General features: G+C 42.7%; 2 protein-coding genes across 2 annotated transcripts; one reads left to right on the plus strand and one right to left on the minus strand.

The window, feature by feature from the left end:
• Window positions 1–1,696: 1,696 nt before the first annotated feature.
• sox8a (SRY-box transcription factor 8a) lies at window positions 1,697–3,938 on the minus strand (the record flags this gene model as incomplete). The annotated part of the gene is made up of 3 exons (XM_083904275.1): window positions 1,697–2,511; window positions 2,583–2,830; window positions 3,541–3,938. 3 exons carry the CDS (start codon window positions 3,936–3,938, stop codon window positions 1,697–1,699), a joined length of 1,461 nt encoding a protein of 486 aa, XP_083760401.1.
• A 1,153-nt stretch (window positions 3,939–5,091) lies between these two features.
• Window positions 5,092–19,880, plus strand: lmf1 (lipase maturation factor 1). The gene is made up of 11 exons (XM_083904130.1): window positions 5,092–5,312; window positions 5,956–6,265; window positions 6,986–6,996; window positions 7,577–7,725; window positions 12,232–12,297; window positions 14,079–14,246; window positions 15,347–15,527; window positions 18,124–18,277; window positions 18,366–18,549; window positions 18,807–18,919; window positions 19,008–19,880. The coding sequence occupies exons 1-11, from the start codon at window positions 5,093–5,095 to the stop codon at window positions 19,192–19,194; spliced, it is 1,743 nt and encodes a 580-aa protein (XP_083760256.1). The 5' UTR covers window position 5,092; the 3' UTR covers window positions 19,195–19,880.
• Window positions 19,881–21,188: the final 1,308 nt, after the last annotated feature.

Below are 21,188 nucleotides of genomic sequence, written 5' to 3' on the forward strand. Positions count from 1 at the left end.
TGCAGAGGAGCCACGCAGTCACACTGAGTGTTGACTGAACGTCTGTCACCTGATGATCTCGCCACTCTCTTACACAAACTTCCACGTATATGGCTCCAGGTTTTTTTTTTTTGTGTGTTTTTTTAAAAAAAACGTTGTCGATCAATGTTCCCTCTGTCTGGAGGTTGTGTTGACGTTGGTGACCGGGGGTTGCCACGGTAAACGTACGAGACAGTGAAGCCACTGAGCTGCAAGCAGCAGCAGCAGCAGCAGCAGCAGCAGCAGCCAGGGCCCCGAACCCTGCACAGGAAGTCTTTAAAAAGTGGCTGGGACTCCATCTCAGCCGCCCGCCACCGTGTTTGTCCTAAAGATAATATTGCCAGTAATATTCTGGCACGACCTGCTGCCTCAGCGCAGAATATTTTACCAGCGTAACTATTTGTCGAGTGTATTATTTTAGCGTAATTCTTTAGGCAAACTTTAAACACCTCCTCCAGCTGTCCCAGTCCATCAGGCAGAGTTAGGAGTGTGAAATTATCTTATGTACTCCCAGGAAACGCAGCAGCTGTTGGACTGGACGCAAAACAAACTGGGAACGAGGCAGCGCTTAGAAAAACCGGTCGGCAGTAAAATCAGACACGAAGTCCAGCCAGGGGAGAAAAATACCTCGGAGATATTGGATTTGATTTATTGTGTCTGCCTGTTGCTGTGACTGCGTCCCTGTAACACTCTGCACACACTGTGTCGCCTCAATGAAAACTACAGAAAACATGTAAAATCAGCAGGATAGTACAACAACAAAATATTATTACTTAAACTTAAAGGCTTTATTTCTCCCCGGACAAATATAAATCACATAAATGAGAGTGCTTATTAAAGGGTTGTGGGTCATTTCCATTGTAACACTCACAAAATAGGCCAAATCCACTATTAAATGTGATTATTAGGGGAGATAACCTGCCAACAACTACATTATAATAACACAACGATTTGAGTTTGCTAATAGCCATCAATTAGCATAGAGCATAGAACCTGCTAATCTGGTCGTATCTAAAAAGTAAGCACTACTTGCACTCCCGATGCTGTATCTCATTAGTTTGACCTGTACAAAAGCATAAAAACAATAGGTTGTGGCTTAAAAATTAGCACTCTTTATGCTAAGCTAGGCTAACTAACTATGCTATAAGTAGCACACGAGTATAGGGGACTGTGGTATCAAACTTCTCATATAACTCTCAGCAAGAATGCTATGTACTTTGTTTTCCAAAAATAAGAACTATGGCTTAAATAAACTTAAAAAAACTGTTCTAGTCAGGCTGATAGAAAACATCTTAGTGCTTATTTACATGTTTGTAAAAATGCATTATTATGCTGGTTATGCAAATGAGTAATTCCACTAATATGACAGCCATTAAGTGCGAAAAACCTGCTATTAAATCTCCAACATCTTATCTGCCTAATTAAGACAATTTCATGAGTGTGCAGCTTTTAATGGAACATTTTAGTGTATGATAAGGCTTTAAACCGTCTTTCACTGACTGTTTCCCTCAGTTAAGAGTCAATACATTGGATTTTTCTTTTCCCCAATGTCAGCTAACAAATTTGATCCATTCAGCTAACGGTTCTAAGCGCCGTCCTACGCAATCCAGACCCTCCACAACATCAGGAAATAGCGAATCTGTCATAAAAAAATATGACAGTTATTGTATCCTTTCATTCAAGGCCTGGACAGCGTTGTGTAGATTGGTTGCTCCCAGCCAGAGGGAGGACTGTGAGGAGAAGGTGCCAAGGCCAAACTGTTGATAAGCTGCGTGGCGTAGGGACTCCTGGAGGAGTGGAAGTACGGGTACTGATACAGACCGGCGGGGTAGCCGGAGAAGGCGCTGTAGAAACTGGGGCACTGAAGGTCATTGTACTGGCTGGCGGAAGATGTCGAGGAAGAAGAGGAGGAGGAGGAGGAGGAGGAGATGGAGGGAGGGCAGGTTCCTGAGCTGAGGGAGGTGTACTCTGGAGGAGGCGGCGGAGTAGAAGAGGACGAGCTGTTGTAGTGACCTGGGCTCATCTGCTCCATTTTAATCTGAGGTTTGTGGCCGCTGTCCTCACTGGTGTCACTGCTAGAAGACGTTGGTGGACCACCAGAAGATTTGGGGGTCCAGATTGGACTGCTGTGGGAGTGAGAGTAGACGCTCGGTAGGGCGAATGCTCCTGCGGTGGTGGTGGTGGTGTTGTGTCCATGGCTGGCGTCCGGCGGAGTTAGCACAGCGGAGCTGTGGCTGTTTGGAGGCAAGTACTGGTCAAACTCGTGCACGTCGAAGCCACCGATGGTGCTGATGACGTCAGTGCTGAGCTCTGAGATGTCCACTTTGCTGAAGTCGATGTTCTGGCGGCCGGGAGGTGGAGCAGAGCCGCCGGTGCCACCGCCGCCGCCGCCGCCGCCGCCGCTGGTGCCGTCCGCAACCTGGTGTCCGTCATGTTTGCCGCCAGAGTCGGTTTTAGGAGTAGTGGGAGGCGTTGGAGGTCCGTGAGACTGACCTGTAAAACCAAAAACGCAAACATTAGAGCCTGAAAGACCACTCTATCAAACACAGTCTCACAGGTCTTACCTGTCCTGTCTGGATAGTAATGATGATGATGTGTGTCCCCCGTACCGGCCACCCTGGTCGTCCCTGGTTCTGTCTTGATCAAATCCTGCTGTTGCTGGACCAGTCCAGCTTTACAATCCCCTAATCCCGGTTTAGAGCTCTTGCGTCTTCGAGGCTGGTACTTGTAGTCCGGGTAGTCTTTCTTGTGCTGCAGCCTCAGCCTCTCCGCCTCCTCCACAAAGGGACGCTTCTCTGTTTCAGAGAGAATTCTGGACACAAAGAGAAGTGGATTACATACATTATTATAGATACTAGGACTGGATCACATTATTTCTATGTCAGGAAAGTACAAATAGTGAGATTATACTGCATATTATGTCACAACAATGTTTTTTTAATCTCTTTTGAGTGTAGTTTTTACGTAGGATTCTCATTCTGGGATTAAATTAAATGAAAATTTCATATTTTTGCCCTGGTATACATGCAAGAAATGCTGAACGGACATCAATACCCATAGCATGATTTGAACATGGCATCACAAGAACACAAAACATCGTAAAACAAGGTCGTCAACAAGTAAATAAGGGCTTGTAGTGCAGCTCATTGTTCTGTGGAACACTCCTGCATTTTAGAAATTCATATTCAGGTCAGTGACGCAGTGAATGTGCCACAGTTTTTACAGCAGGGATGGGCAAAATTTTTCTCCACTCATTAAATGCATATTTAAATCCAACACGTGTTTAAAAAAAAAAAGCTATAAAATACATACAAAATAGTTCATTTCCTGTGTTTCCTGAGCATTTTCTCTTCACATATCAGATTATGAACCAAAATCAAATCAGCAAGAGTCAACATTGAGGTAATAATCTGTGTGGATAATCTTCTGAGGGCCGGATGAAACTGGTCCGCGGGCCACATGTGGCCCCAGAGCCTTATGTTGCCCGTGCGTGCTCCACAGTCTAACCTCTGCGCTACTCACCGCCACAGTTTCCCCAGCGTCTTGCTGAGCTCGGCGTTGTGCAGGTGAGGATACTGATCCGCCAGCTTCCTGCGCGCCGCCTGCGCCCAAACCATGAAGGCGTTCATCGGCCGCTTCACGTGAGGTTTGCTCTTCAGTCCTCGCGCTCCGTGACCGGGCACCGACACCAGCGACCAGTCGTAGCCCTTCAGCACCTGCGACACCGCGTCGCGGATGCAGGTGGGGAAGCGCTCCGTGTCCGCGCCACGCTGCGCCGCGTTTCCCGACGCAGTGTCCCGTGCGTCGGACTCCGCCGGAGAAGCCGGAGACTCCGAGTCCGAACCGTGCGGGGTCATGGAGCGATCGCTGCCCGCTGGACTGCACGGATGCTCCGTGAACGGTTTGTTCTCCTCTGTCATGTTTTTTTTTCTCCAAGAGTAGAAATCTGTAAACACTTGTTTTTTTTTTTACTGTGATCCAGTTCCCAAAGACTTCTCCGTGCGTAAAAGCGCACAGAAGGAGAAATGTCTTACCTTAAAATCAGGTAAAATCTCTTCTTTAAATTCCCATTTGCGCGACAAGAGTTGAATTTGACGATGCACGAGTTTTACTTTAACTTAACTTCTGTTAGTCTGTAAGTCTACTTAACACTTGCGTCTCTCCTCCCCTTCACTCCTATTGGCTTTTTAACACTTTTTTTTTTTTTTTTACAGTCGAGTTCCTCCCAGTTTGGCAAGAAGAAGCAAGAGGAGGCATCAACAGTAGAATTAGAGAAAACACACTATAAATATTACATTTAAAGTTCCTTATTAACTCCAAGATTAGTCTTATTCTTATACTTACAAGTGTTTTTGTTCTTATTGTTGGCACATTGATGCTGGCTCAATGTGTTTGATACTTTATAGTAAGTAATAGCCTTATATTATTATTTTCTGTTGATCTTTGATACAATTTATTTATGTATTTATTTATTATTGTTGTTATTATTATTATTATTATTATTATTATTATTATTATAAGGCCTGAGCACTCACACACACAGTGGTGAGAGGATCAATTTAATTCCTGGAATTTACTTTATTTCGTTTACATTTTTGAGCCACTAACCGTTTGTGAAAACAAACGTAAAATGGCACGCAAAAGTGGTGAAAATGGCACAGTAGCATCATTAATACTTTTATATTGTGAACTATTAACAGTCCATGTAAAAATTAACACTTTTTTATTTTGAAATTATGTGAAATATTATCATGAATATTGTTATTTTATTGTTTTTTTCCCTCAAAACGTCGGATTTTTTTCCATTGGACCGGCCCCTTTGACCAAATCAGCCCCGCCCCCAAACATCTTACATTGGGCCCCTACAAAGCTAGAAACGACCCTGAATTTTTTTTAATAAAAATTATAATTCCAAAAGAAAGTTGATGTTAACATTTTAATAGTAATTTTTTTAGATTTTTAAAAAAATATAATACGCATTTATTGACGGTCACAAAGTTTGTTTTGAAATATAAAGAAAAAAAAAATCACTTCCGCGTTTGTTTGGTCACGTGACTGAGCTCCGCGAGCAAACATGGCGGACTCCAGTGAGGGAGCGGGCAGCTCTGTGAGGAGAAGACGTGTGGACAATAACAAGAGACAGACAGACACAGACACAGAGACAGAGGACAGCAGCAGCAGTGGAGGACAACATGGAGGACACGCGGACGCTGAGCAGAGGCTGGACTCCCTGCACACCGGAAGTTACTGGCTCACGCGCATCGTGCTGCTGCGCTTCGTTGCCTTTATTTACTGTGAGTTTGTCGAACTTTAGCGACACGTGAAACACAAACGTGTGCTTTTATTGTCTTTATGGAGACATAAATGATCACTAAGGAGGAATATGAGCTGCAATGACACAATAATAGTGACAAAACATCAACAATAGTGTCAAAATTAGCTTGTTTTTATCCAAATAAAGCTATATAATGTGTCTATATTCCAAAAGCTGCAACTAATTATTATTTTTTATACTTGTTTGGTCCATTAAATGTCATAAAATGTTGAAATATGTTGATTAGTGTTAACCAAACCTGGACATTGTCTTGTCTACAAACCAAAATGATTAATTTTTTAATTATTTCTGTGTTATATTGAGCAAATAAACCAGCAAATATTCACATTTAACAAGCTGAAACACTAGAAAATGTGTTATAATTGTTGAAAAAAACACTCAAACTGATTATTTGATTATCAAAATAGTTTGACGATTAATTCAGAATCAAATATTCGCTGCAGCCCTAAAACCATGATCCATAAAAAAATACATTTTGTTCTTTATTACAGCTCACATTTGGCCCTGTCAGGCTCCTGTATGATAATGATTTTGACCGGTGTCATACCGATACTGACAGATACTCCGTTTTACTACTTTTCTATATGCTTTTTGGTTTTCAGTGGTGGCGTTCGGCATCGCGTACAACCAGAACAAGCAGCTGATCGGCGAAAACGGCCTGATGCCCTGCAAGGGCTACCTGAACAGCGTGAAGCGCTACGTGGGCGGCAAGATAGGCGTGGCCGCGCTGGCGTACACGCCCTCCGTCCTCTGGTTCCTGTCCTGGGACGACATGGACGCCAACCTGGACGCCATCGCCCTGGCGGGGATGGCTCTCTCCGGGTTCGTGCTGGCGACGGGGATGGCCAACGTGGTCGTCATGGCGACGCTGTGGGTGCTCTACCGCTCGCTGGTCAGCGTGGGGCAACTGTGGTGAGTCACGCGCGATACAAACACGTCCACTAGCTCACATGGTTTTAGACTTTTGAAGACGTTTAGGACAACTTATATGACATTTTATACTAAAAATCATAACTTTTAATTGATTACTTTGGTCTAAGAGTAGTAGATTCTACTCTACCTTGTTTGATACCATTTTTTTATTACTAAATAAACACTTCTGTAGCTTTTTAACTCTTACTTTGTGATCTTTATGGTTTCTGGATTATATCAGCTGTTATGTTTTGTTTTCACTGTTATTCTATGCATTAATTATGACTAATGCTAATACAGGATATCAGACTCTGCCTTACTTTGGTCTGAAACAGACATTTTTAGCTGCTTCCCAATCAAATGTAGAAGAAAACACTGTTTATTTAATGTGTTCTAGCCATTTTTTAGGGCGGCAACTAACGATTATATTCATAATCGACTAATCTTTTCATCGCTTGGTCTGTAAAATATCAGAAAATGTTGAAAAATGTGGATTGGTGTTTACCAAACCTGGAAATGATGATGTTTTTGAATGTGCTGTTTGTCCACAAACCAAAAACAATTCTGTTTTAATGATTTTTTTTGACAAATGGAGCAAAAAATCGCAGAAAATATTCACATTAAAGAAGCAAACGTGCAGCCCCAACATCTTTTTAATATAATATACAGAATATGTCTTAATTTAATTTAAATCATGCCGTTTTTCTCTCTGTTTTCCAGGTACTCCTTCGGTAAGTGAACTCCTCGTGAAACAGAAGAAGTGGAAGCTTTTGTGGTAAAATCACTCAAACTGCAGTTTGTATTTTACTCTAAACTCTTCTGACAGTTTGGTTTTTAGACGATAAATAAACTCCTTTATGTCTGAACGATATGATTACATAATAAATATTGGTAATTAATGACCTTGAAATCATGCAATTGTAGAGATTTCCACCAGCTTTGTCATATGTGTGTGTTTAACGCCAGTTATTGGGTTAAAAACCCACTGTCACCGACTGAATTAAAATTCATTGATGCACAATATGTAAAAACCACTGTGACTGGAACAATATGGAGGGAGGAGACGGAGATTAGAAATAAGAGGAGGTCAGGGCTCAGATAAGTGGCGAGGTCTCGGGTCGACTTTCTATCCAGAGAAGCCAGGACGACGTCTGCGGTTTTGCCCGCTGTGGCTCTTCATTTCAGCATTTAATCTTCTGCCTTAATCCCACTTATTCTCACTCTACGCGATCCAGATCCTAGACGACTCAAACGTCTTTCTGAGAAACCCAACGTGTAAAAATAAGTGAGTGATTGTGTTGATTTGTGCAGGTTGGGAGACTCAGCTGCTGGAGACGGGCTTCCTGGCCATTTTCCTGTGTCCGCTTTGGACTCTGTCCCAGGTCCCGCGCCGCTGTCCCCCGTCCCTCGTCTGCATCTGGACGTTCCGGTGGCTCATTGTCCGCATCATGTTAGGAGCTGTGAGTTATGTTTCTTTTATCAAAAAATATGACACTATTTATAAGGTCTGGTCATCTTTTTTCTGTAGGTTTTTGTAAAGAAAAAAAATCACTCTTTGCTTCTCCGCACTTCTTGCGGCGCTTTATTTAACTTGTCAAACAAAATTAAAATGAGTAAAAATGGAGTAAACCCCTCTGAAGCCCTGCCCTGTCAGCAGCACCTTGACTAACAGATTCCCTGTGGGGGAGAGACCAGCGAGACATGGATATTTGTGTCCGGGAGGAAACAGATACTATAAATTCATGCAGACAGACACAGTTCAGCACATATGCCCGAGTACGTTATCCAGCACAGGGGGGGATGTGAGTGAAAAAGTTAGTTCCCAAAGATATTCCAGTGTTTGTCCTCCTGATTTTAGACCGTTACTCAGCTCCGCTATAAAACGCCCGCCAGTGTTTGGGAAAATCCAACACACGTCTGCTTGTTTGACAGTTTCCATGGCGAGCGTCAGACAACCGAGCGGGTTTTATCTGCGGCCGCCGCTAACCCAGTGGGGGTTTAATACTCTATTAAGACCGTGAAGAAAGCTAAAAAAAATACTAATATACACATTCTCTGAATGCAGGGACTTATAAAATGTGATTTAATGCTAGTTTTGATTGGTATTTGTGTGACCGGAAATATTGGTGGGGCCCAAATGGTTAGCACCCGGGTTCATGACCCGGTCAGAGCAAGGGCCTTTCAGCATGTTCTCCACATGTGCCCATGGGTTTTCTCTGGGTTCTCCGGCCTCCAATTTGGGGATTGGGCAAATCGGATGCTCTAAATTGACCGTAGATGTGAGAGTGGATGGTTGTTTGTCTCTACTAGCCCTGTGATGGACAAGCGACCCGCCCAGCGCCGCCCCACGGTAAAGGGGCAGAAGAAGTGGAAATCGAACCTATGATACAACACGGTGGATTAGTGCCACACAGCAAGAAGGTCTGGGTTCGCAACCTGGTCCAACCATGTGTCCGTGGATTTCCTCCCATGATCCACTGGCGATCGGTCATGGTGTGACCCCGCCTTTCGCCCTTTATCATTTGGGATTGGCTCCAGCTCTCCGCGACCTTCATGTGGAGGATGTAGCAGTAGAAGATGGATGGACGGACATACATCCTTTTTTAGTTGTAAGTTCCTTGAATGTTTGTATTGGTTCTTCTCAAAAGACATTACTGAAGACCAGGACAAGAACCTGGTGGACGGATCCCTCCAAGTCCGACAGGATCAGCTGAGAACAACGAGATCGTAATTTTTATGGTAATTTTATTACAGCGCTGCATTCAGGTGCTGCTAGGAATGTCAGACATCCAGAAGCTTTTTACATTTCCTAATAACATTCACATGGTGTTTAACTTGATAAGGTGAAGACAGAAAGTGTCATGTCCAATTTCGGTAGAGGAGACATGATAATGATGGCAGGCTCCCATTATGTTAAATCAGCAGTTCTGGACTGAATGGAAACTCTCTGCAGCTGCTGTTGTTGCTGCTGTTGTGGATGTGAAGCACAGTTTAAAGGTCAGACTCTGTGTTTGATCAGTTCTGGTCATGAGCGTTTATCAGTCTGAGGGTCTGTGGTTCACCGCGGCTCTGTGGTCCTGCTGCAGAAGAGTTCCTGCCTGTGGAGGCGGCACGGCAGCGCTTGCCTCACAGGAAATGTTGGGAAGAAGAAGTTTGACGCCAGTTTGACAACAGTTAAGACATCAGTTTGACACCAGTTTGATACCAGTTTTGACACCAGTTTTGACACCAGTTATGGCACCAGTTTTACACCAGTTATGACACCAGTTTCACACCAGATTATCCCCAGGTTGAAGCTGGTTTGATGCCAGTTTAGACGCCAATTTGACACCAGTTATGGCACCAGTTTTGACACCAGTTTTACGCCAGTTATGACGCCAGTTTTACGCCAGTTTAGACACCAGTTTGACATCAGTTTGATGCCAGTTACAGTATGATGCCAGTTTGACTCCAGTTTAGACGCCACTTTGGCACCAGTTTGATTCCAGTTTGGACACCAGTTTGGACACCAGTTTGGACACCAGTTTGACGCCAGTTTAGATGCCAGTTTGACACCAGTTATGACACCACTTTGATGCCAGTTATGACACCAGTTTAGACACCAGTTATGACACCAGTTTAGACACCACTTTGATGCCAGTTTAGACACCACTTTGATGCCAGTTATGACACCAGTTTAGAAACCAGTTTGATGCAAGTTTAGACACCACTTTGATGCAAGTTTAGACACCAGTTTAGACACCACTTTGATGCCAGTTATGACACCAGTTTAGACACCACTTTGATGCCAGTTTAGACACCAGTTTAGACACCAGTTTGATGCCAGTTATGACACCAGTTATGACACCAGTTATGGCACCAGTTATGGCACCAGTTATGACACCAGTTTGACGCCAGTTCCACACTAGTTACAGTATGACGCCAGTTTGACGCCAGTTTGACGCCAGTTTGACGCCAGTTAGACGCCATTTTGATTCCAGCTTGACGCCAGATTGACACCAGTTTGATGCCAGTTTGGACACCAGTTTGACGCCAGTTTCACGTCAGTTATGACACCAGTTTCACGCCAGATTGAAGGTCAGTAGTCCTCATGAAGACCAAAAAGGGTCCTAAAGAGACAAACGCACACAGTCCTGACATATCAAAAATTAAGAGGAAGCATCACATGACTCTGCTAATCAGGAGCGTTACCTAATAAATGTCTGATAAATTATTCACTAATTAGTGTTACCGTGGCACCATTAGCGTAGCTGGTTTCTATTAACTCACACTTGCACACTGTGGTGTGACGTGAAGCCGCGCAAATGTCTGTTTTAATTTGTGCTGCAGCTGCTTGTTCTCAGCAGCAGCAGCAGACTGCGAGGCTAATCAGGCGACGCTCGACAAACATCGCGGCTAATTTAATCTCAGCGCCTCATGAACGCCGAATACTGTGGAATACAATTAGCAATGTTCACACGAAGGCAAAACACAGTAATGCAATTGTGTGATACTTTTATCATATTATCATTTTGAAGCCTTTACCACCCTCTCTCTCGCAGATAAATGGAGTCGAGGTTCGTGTGGACTTTAACGTCAGTCGCATCGCTGTGAGCAGTGAGGACATATGGTCTGGTGTCCCTGTTTGATGACTTTGTTAGAGCGATTTCAGATTATTGCTTCACATTTGTCGCAGTCTTTCACCATCTGTCCATGTCAGCCTGGTTCTTCATCATGTTTAAGGTTCTTGGCTTTGCTCCAAGCTCACATCGGCCATGTTGTCCTCAGACTGTTGTCTTCAGACTGTTGTCCTCGGACTGTTGTCCTCAATCAGAACAAACTCGGCTTTGATGTTACAAATAAACATTAAAGTTTTTGTGGATTAGCATCCACACATTTCAGTCCACTAGATGGTGCCAATTTCCCACTCTCACTAGAGAACGTGATAACATTGTAACGTTTCTTAAATATAGCGTAATATCGTATAATTTCTTAAATATTGTGTTAATATCGTATCGTGACTTAAATATTGTGATCAAATCTTGACTTAAATAACGGGATAAAACGTTACTTAAATATTGTGATATCGTATCGTTACTTGATTATCGCGATAAATCTTTACTTAAATGTTGTGAGAATCACGATATTTAAGTCACGATATTATCGTGTCATTTAAGTAACGATATAATATTATCCCAATGTTTAAGTCACGATATTTAAGTCACGATATTTAAGTCACGATATTTAAGTCACGATATTATCACGTCATTTAAGTCACGATATAATATTATCTCAATATTAAAGTCACAATATTATCCCTATATTTAAGTCACGATGTTTAAGTCACGATGTTTAAGTCGCAATATTATCACAACATTTAAGTCACGATATTTGTCACAATAACAATAACAATAAGCAACAAAGTCACAATAACACAACCTTTTTAGGTTCATAATTGTGTAAAATCTTGTTTTCGAGTTTAGAGTCAAATCAGCTGCCCTCGGTTTTGCGTCGCTGTTGTGTTTGTGTCTGAATTTGCCACATTTCAGGATCTTGTGATTTGAATTGGATTATCAGCTGCAATTTTCAACCGCAGCGTCTCAACAGCCGGCAGCAGCTGAGTGTCCCGTTTTATTTTTTTTTCCTAAATCTGATTTGAGGTGTTAGCGGCGGATTTGTTCCACATTCCATGCCAATCACATGGCGAGCCGAAGTGTCGGCGTTGACAGCCTCTCGTCGTGGATGTTTTCTGGTGGACGTGCTGTGAGAATGATTCCCTTTCTCTTCTCATGCATCACAGCCGCAGCCACTTGTATCACATGTGTTTTTTGTGCTCTTTTACAGCTCTATGCTCCTCTTCACTTAGTATCAGTGTATCATTCTAATAAATTAAGCTTTTATTTTTTCCTTTTCCCTCAGATTTATAACATTTAATTTGCTGTAAAGATTGAAATGACGTGAATCTCTTCTGTTTTTTTCTCCCACAGGGTCTTATTAAAATCAGAGGGGACAAATGCTGGAGGGACCTGACCTGCATGGACTACCATTATGAGGTGTGTGTCTGTGTTTCCGTCCTCTACCATCACAACTAAGTTCCTAACCCTGACCTAAAACCAGGTCTTAACCCCCCCCAAAAGCCCTTTAAAGTAGTGCTGGGCACGTAAGCTAACGTTGACGTTAGCGTACGTTAGTGCATGACGCATTTCCATGATGACTGACCAGAAAAAGACACACGTGACGCCATGTTTACGGTGACGCGGCACCGGAGTCCACGCACCGTTTACCAGTTAGCTGCATTGGCGTTAGCTGTGTTGGCGTTAGCTGCGTTGGCGTTGTTAGCGCGCCTACAGTCGAACTGGAGTCTGTCTGGTGTCTGTTTATTAAAGGTCACATAGAGTGGTCCTGTTGCACATTAATGCTAGTTATGGAGGTCTACTTACATACATTAACTTGTTTTTATGGTCAAAAACCTCCTAGTTGCTGTGAACTAGCCGATAGAAATCCTCTTTTCTGACAGTATTTTTCTGCTGCGAGATTTCAGAGTGAACTTTCACCCCCAGAAGACAGAGTCTTGTGATTGGCCAGTACTATCCAGCACATCCGTTCTCAGAAGCGCAGCGCCCCCCTCTGGAACGGTGGATGGACCGGAGTCCAGGCACCGTTTACCTCCGTTAGCTGCGTTAGCGTCGTTAGCATGCCTACAGTCGAACTGGAGCGGTCTGTTTATTAAAACGAAATGAGCAGCGCGACAAATAACCAGCGTACCTGTGTACTGCGCATGTGTGCCTCTGTTTTTTAAAGTTTAGCGTTACTTTAGAGACTCATTTTAGCTATCGGGAGTCACGTAAACATGACGTCGCGCGCGTTTTTTTCCGGTCAGTCGTCATGGAAACGCATCATGCGCTAACCAACACTACTTTAAATATGTAAGGACCTTTTTAAATATATTTTTGGTCCTCACAAAGCCACAAATACAAGTGCACACACACACACACACACTCTCTGGTCTCTGCATTGACTTCCATTAACTTAGACAACCTGAATCCCTAACCCTGAACCATGATCAGGTGTAGCCTAATGCTAATCTGAACCTAACCACCAGTCAAAAACTTAGCCCTAAAATATGGGGTCTGCCTCATTAAGACCAGGTTTTGGTTTCCATGAGGACTACTGGTCCTGACAAGGTCAATGTTTACACACACACACACACACACTCACACACACATGCACTTAAAGCCACTGGCGCCAGGTGAAGCCTTATTAACCCGCTCTGACACACTGCCGCCTTTCAGACGAGCGCAGAGCGACTCCACCTCTCCGTCTCTCTGCGTAGGAGTGTTTCGCCGGGCGCAGTTTTGTTTGCTTTTGTTTGTTTGTTTGCTGTAACGCAGCTAATTGGCCCGGGTTTGTTTGGTCGTCTGAGGTCTCGGGCTCGCTGCCTGTTGGATTTCCACGGGGTGTTTTTTTTTTGGTTCACTACAGGTTAAATAACCCAACCCAACCCCTAATTTCCACTCCACAAAAACAATGAGCGTACAGAGCGACCCGGCCAACCATCTCCGCCTATTTCTGTGCCGTGTTTATTTTTTCAGCCCCTTCTCTCCTGACACCGCTCTGCATGTTCTGCCACGACACGACCACCTGAACACTGTGTTTTCATGCGTAGGTGGAGGTGCTTCATTTAAATAAAGTTCCGTCTTTATTTAGAACCCGGGAGGTGAAATTTAGAGAGATTAGTGCCAGAACAAGACGGAGAAAGATGTTATGTTTGGAAAAAAATGCTGACACGGGATCAATATCGGGAACTTCTCGATGATCTGCTCATTTTCCCCAGACTCAGCCAGTTCCCAACCCCGTGTCCTACTACATGCACCGCTCGCCGCCGTGGTTCCACGTCTTCGAGGCGGCGTCCAACCACTTCGTCGAGCTCATCGTGCCGTTGTTCACCTTCCTGGGCAGACGGATGTGCGTCATCAACGGAGCCATTCAGATCCTGTTCCAGGTGATGGGCGAAAAATATCCACATTTAGTCGTTTTCAGATCTTTCTGCAGGTTTTTTTTTACATTTTCTCAGCCTGTAAAGTAGGGTACGGTGTTCAAGTTCAGCCACGGGTCTGTATATTTAACATGTTTGTTTAACTTTTATTATAAATTTGAAACAACCTGATTTATGAGGCGCTCTGGCTCACTGATAAATAGTTTCCACTGGAGACGCGGCAGCTGTAACTGTATGTTAATCCCGATTTGGCGCCGGGGGGGTGGACACTTCGCGAATGCGTGATGTATGGTCCGCGTCGCGGCGTGAGGGATGTAATCGATTAGACGCGAACGAATGGTCAATTTATGACTGAAGCAAATGTATATAAACAAATGTGCTCTGCTAGAAAAGGGAGGGAGGGGGGGACACACGTTTATATGACTCATCTGTTATTAGAGGTCATTGGACTAATGTGTTTTTCTGTATTTACTAATTATTAGACTTGTGTTAAAAGCTATTTTCTGTTCCGTTGTCGCTGCCAACCGAGATTTTATTACTCCAGGTTGTTTTGTTTCCAAAAGGTTTTTGGTTCTGGTTCTAAAATGGATCTAAAAACGGCACAGTGTCGGATTTTAGACCATTTAAAATGAAATTGTGAATTATTTTCTGGTTTGTGGACATCATCGTTTCCAGGGTTGAGAAACACCAACCAACCAAATTTCCTGATAATTTATGGACCAAAAAATTTTTTTAATTACAAATTACACGTCCTACTGTTTTTTGTGCTTGTAGAAACAAGAGCTTTGACAAGATGTGAATAAAGCAATAATGTGTGGAGCCTCAAAAACAAATTTAATCATGAAAATGAGTTAAAATATAATATGAAAGCCTAAAAATATAAGAATAGAGAAGCTGTATGCCAAAAAAAAGACTGAAACTGGATGTTTTTATCTCTGTATCTGCTTTTAAAAGACGTCTATAGACTTTATTTCCATGTGTGTTACTGTTTTGATGTGTTTAATGTTTGTATCTTCTGTTTTCTCTCTCTTCCCTTAACCCTACAAGTGTTTTCTGACCATCATTGTAAATAATAATGTGTTCTTAATGTCTAATGTCCACTGTAGGTCGTCCTCATCGTGAGCGGGAACCTCAGTTTCCTCAACTGGCTCACCATCGTTCCCAGCCTGGCGTGTTTCGACGACGCGTCCCTCGGCTTCTTGTTCCGCGCCGGCGGTGGCGCCAAGAAGGCGGTGCTTGACATCCAGAGCGAGGACGCCGCCGGACGAACCCCGAAACCCACCAAAGGTATTCAAACTGATGTGTACATCTTCAGAAATGTTGTGATTTGAGGATATTACATGACTTTCATGTAGAAAATCAATGTCCATGAAGGTATCATATATGGTTCCTTGCCTGTCTGTGGAAAAAAAGGAGTATATCTAAGAATATAGAAGAAAAAAATGCAAATAAAGTGAGAGGAACATTATTTTAGAACAGTGTTCCTGCATGTTTTAGACCATGTTTCCCTGCTCCAACAGATTTCATCAACTTTCCATCATTAGTTTCTGAGATATTACAGAAGATACTGGTACAGGAGAAGCCATATACCTGTACTTTTTTGTTTTTTGGAAATAAAGCACTAAAGGAACTCCGTTGATTGGTCAAATGTCACAATAACGCAGGGTAACGTGGTTTTAGATGTCTGCAGAAGTTACCAAATACAGTTCTTTACCCAGTAAAGGGATACACTCGAATTCCTGGTTTACCTATTACACAAATAGCCATAAAAGTACTCCAGAAATGTTGTTATATTATGCAAAAATGCACTTTACAACTACGATGACGTTTGTGAGACACTGGAGTATAATATAGGTTTCACTTACAGTCGAAGCTAATGGTCTAAGTAGGTGGAAGAAGTTGAAGAGGGGAATCGTGGGTATAAAAAAAGGAAAAAAGGGGCTGGGAAAAGTATGACATACACACTTCTTTATTGGAATTTAATGCGATGTCGCTTTTATTTTTTGAACAGAACGGCCTCGTAAAAAGAGCGAGAGAGCGGCCTCACCGTAATTGGTCTCGCCGGACCCCGTAATGGCCTCTTTAATTTATTAGAGGATGCTCGAGTACAAAATACGCTTTTACCCCGAGTGTGAGCGTGTTTAAATCATTTCAACAGATCCAGCAGGTCTGTGACGGTGTAGAAGGAGTGTTATTTTCTTCTCTTTTTTTTTTTTTCTTCTTTGTGGATTACGTTGATGTCTTTACCAGAGAGAGACAAGCAGGCAGCGTCAGGTAGGAAGCAGAGTCTGCCAGCGTTTGTCAATACCAGCAAGTCAAAGTCATGATCTAACGGGACAAACCCTTTTTTCCACTGTTAAAGTGGTCGCGCACACACACACACACACACACACACACACACACACACATACACACACACACACACACGCCAGGCTCTATTTTAACAATGTAGTACAGCACTCTGCGAGTCCAAGACCTGTCGTCAAAATAAAAATCCAGAAGGTTCATAATTACCCTCTTAAATAACACGGGTGTAACAAGAAACAGACCAATTAGATTCCTTTTATTTTTTACTAAGTTGTAGCATTTATTAACTATTAGTCACACTGACTCAAGTCCTCAAGTCACATCAAAACCAGACAGTAACAAACATTTCTTCTGGATTTGGACTCTTGTCATTGTTTTTCCTCTCTGAACGACTCAGACTTTTATTTTGAAGTCCAGGAATATACAGTTGTTTTTCTCTAAGCTCCATCGCAAATCAAATGAAAATCAAATACGTTTTTATTTTCATAGCTCGTATTCACTAATCACAGTTTGCCTCAGTGGGCTTTTGCGATCTGAACATGTCACAAGATCTTCTTTAAATAAAGCTCGGGAAGAGCCACAGAGGAAGGAATCAGACACAGTCGCTGTAATTAAACCACATTTTGCTCAGGTTGTTGTAGATAATGTGAAACAACGTCCGTGCTGAAAAATGGAGAAAACAAACACAAACTGTTCTTTTACAATATTAAACATCCTACTGACCTACCTATCTACCAACCATCCTACCATCTAATGACCTATCATCCATCATCCATCAATTGACCTACCTATCTATCATCTATCCATCCATCAATTGACCTACCTACCATCCATCATCCATCCATCAATTGATCTACTGACCAACCATCCATCCATCATCCATCGACCTACCTATCTATCATCCATCATCCATCCATCAATTGACCTACTTACATACCATCCATCCATCATCCATCCATCGACCTACCTACCTATCTACCATCCATCATCCATCCATCAATCGACCTACTTTTCTACCATCCATCCATCATCCTTTCATCCATTGATCTACCTACCTTCCATCATCCATCCATCCATCAATTGACCTATCTACCATCCATCATCCATCCATCAATTGACCTACTTACCTACCATCCATCCATTCATTGACCTACCTACCTACCTACCTTCCATCATCCATTCATCCATCAATTGACCTACCTACCATCCATCATCCATCCATCAATTGATCTACTTACCTACCATCCATCCACCATCCATCGACCTACCTATCTACCATCCATCATCCATCCATCAATTGACCTACCTACCTACCTTCATCCATCCGTCCATCTATTGACCTACCTACCTTCCATCCGTCATCTATCCATCTATTGACCTACCTATTTACCATCCATCCATCCATCATCCATTGACCTACCTACCATCTGTTGACCATCCATCCATCCGTCGACCTACCTATCCACCAACCTTCCTTCCTGGAAACCAAACCGAGGCTGAATAATCAACAACAAACATCACCTAACGTTACAAACTGCAGCTTTAACATGTAACTTTTTTTTTTTTTTAAATTCAGGAATGCTGATTCGTCGGGTGGTGAACATCTCTCTGGGCGTTCTGATCGGCTTCCTCAGCGTTCCAGTGGTGATGAACCTGTTGAGCGCCAAGCAGGTGATGAACACGTCCTTCGACCCCCTGGGCATCGTCAACACCTACGGCGCCTTTGGCAGGTACGGTACGCTCGGCCATCGCCGGAGGTCAAAGGGTCATGCGAACCTTTAAAAACACCTCCATTAAAACAAGCTCTGTACCCTACAGCATCACTAAGGAGCGCACCGAGGTGATCTTCCAGGGAACGTCGAGTCCAGATCCAAAGGATCCCGATGCAGTTTGGGAGGAATACCAGTTCCTGTGCAAGCCGGGAGATGTTTACCGAAGACCGTGTTTCATATCACCGTATCATTACCGGCTGGACTGGCTCATGTGGTTCGCTGCCTTTCAGGTATGAAACTCACTCACTCACTCATTCATATTTGACCGCTTTATCCTCCACATGAGGTTCGCTGGTGCCAATCCCAGCTGACAGAGGAGCGAAAGTCAGGCAATTAATTCATCTATTTAAATCGGTCGCTTACCTTATTTACACTAGGGGGCAGTAGTTCTGCACTTACACCAACTTGTCCTCAGTTTAGCCCGACTCTGGGTCCATCTGTCTTTATTCTAAAAAAAAACAAAAAACGTTGTTGTTTTTTCTCACAGACGTACGAGCAGAGTGAGTTTGTGATACACATCGCAGGACGCCTGCTCTCCAACGACAGCGCCGTCCTCTCGCTGCTCGACCACAACCCCTTCCAGGGCAGAGACACACCGAGGTAACCAATATGTTTTCTCACGCTGTTACATTAAAAATGACGTGAAGACAAAGAGGATTATGGAAGATTTATGTTTTTATTTTTCCAGGTGGGTGCGAGGAGAACATTTCCGATACAAGTTCAGCGCGCCGGGCAGTTCCAGCGCGGCGCAGGGGAAATGGTGGCTGAGGAAACGCATCGGACCTTACTTCCCTGCGGTCGACCTGGAAGCACTGAGAGGATACTTCCAGTCCAGGAGCTGGCCCCACCCACATTTACCGCGGAACAGGAAGTAAAGACGACAATAATACAAAACATGGACAACGGCACCCGAAAGGGAATCGCAGAGGTCAGTTTCAGCGAGACGTGGATTCATGTTACGCGGAAGATGACGAAGATCAAGAAGTTTCTTGTGATTCAATTTTTTTTAATTGTAAATCATCAAGTGCAACTGGAATTTTTTCTTATCAGAACGACCTCAGGCTGTGAAGTGATTCACATAAAAAGGGGGAAAATAAACTTAACTGAGGACTCCACTGAAGATTGATCCTGTTTGAAGGTGCAGAATGTTGAAGGAAGGATTTTGCGACATGAAAAGATTGCACTGAGGACGTTTTATCTCCTTTTTTGAATAAAACGTAATAGATAACACACGGCACACATCAATGAAACGATAACCTTCAACAAAAATCTAGAAAACAAAGCAAAAACAGACAATCGGGCTCAACCACTCTTCATTTATTTAAAGTTTCAGGACTCAATAGCAGATTTAAAAGTCTGTTTTATGTCGTCAAATCTGTACAATTTGTTCTTTGCTGCTGTTCTTAAATATTTAATTAATAATGAACGTCTTTTTCCCAGTGCGACAGTGTTTGGTGTGTGCACAGATTTCTAGTTTTTAAATATTAAAAACTTGAATACAAGTGATTTCACAGAGCCCTATAAAATCCTCTCTTTATGCCAATTCCGGTGATGGCACATGTTAAATGAACCGTTTCCTTATTTAACCTGGTTTAACCTGTTATTTTTCAAATTTTCTAGATTATATTTTTAGTCATTTTCTCTCAAAATGTCTTCAAAAAGGGATTTTTTTTGACCCAAACTCACATTTAATAAACATCAGCATTGATTATATTTGAATGTACTACTAGAGTTATTTATTTATTGCTAAAAATGCATTTATTTATAAAGAATACTGTGCATACCACAGTAGTATCACACAGATGCCACAAGATGGAGCTGTTCTCCATGCATTTTTAAAGCCATCTGGGCTTTTTTTACTTCTCTACTTAAAACATTTAAACTCGATCCATTATTTCTTTATTTTTCAGTGTCAGTTTATGGAATTTATCACAACTTGTCAGCGACGTAATGAAAATTAATTTTCACATTTCTGACGCGTCGTGAATCATAACCGTCTCCGGGCTTCTAATCGTCTTGAGGGAGTTTGAGCGATTGACTTTCTGTCGGGTTCGACCATGTGCTGCAGAGACAGTGAGAGACGCTAATTAACCGCCTCCCTGTGTGTGAGAGAGAGAGTGATGTACTGATGCAGAGATTCAGAGTCCAGTGTTTTCGACACAGCAAAAAACCATCTGTTTCCACTGATAAGAACCAAGCAACCGGTGATTTGTGAGCGTCTTTCTGTCGCCCTGTGGATCCGCAGAGTCGTATGAAGTTGTTTCCAGCACGTTTAATTATTAGATAAACACTCTTAGTGTGACAGCGCATCATTTATTCTGCTTATCCGGTGAGATTTTAATACAAAACGTCAACAAAAACACACATTTAAAACCAAAAATACAACATGAGTAATGAATAAAAATCATCTTCCAGGTCAAATATAGGTTCAAATTGAAAACTCTATGCTGTTTATTGTTTGCTCAGGCAAAGAGACTTCAAAGTATTGTTCAATCAGAATATTATTACGACACAGAGCAGCAACAGGAGCCATCTGTGTTTTCACATTCAGCCAAAAAAACGCTTCAGACGTAACGCGATCAGACACATTTTCAAACTCTGTTTCTCTTTGAAACTCAACTTTCAATCTTCTCACATACACTTCAAACACTGGTGTAATGACTTTAGATTAAGATGGAGTGACAGATCAGGAGACTCAAATTATCTCTATTTATTATTTTTTAACATTTTCTACACACTCTGGTCAAAGTTCCTCATCTCCTCTCTGCTCATAAACCCTGTTAAATCCCGCTTATGACCATCATGGTCGTAAGTATCAGACAGCCTGGATTTATTTTGCTTTGATGGCTGTAGAATTGTCCAACAACTG

This window comes from Microchirus variegatus (genome assembly GCF_963457635.1).
Source record: "Microchirus variegatus genome assembly, chromosome: 17".
Lineage (NCBI taxonomy): Eukaryota > Metazoa > Chordata > Actinopteri > Pleuronectiformes > Soleidae > Microchirus > Microchirus variegatus.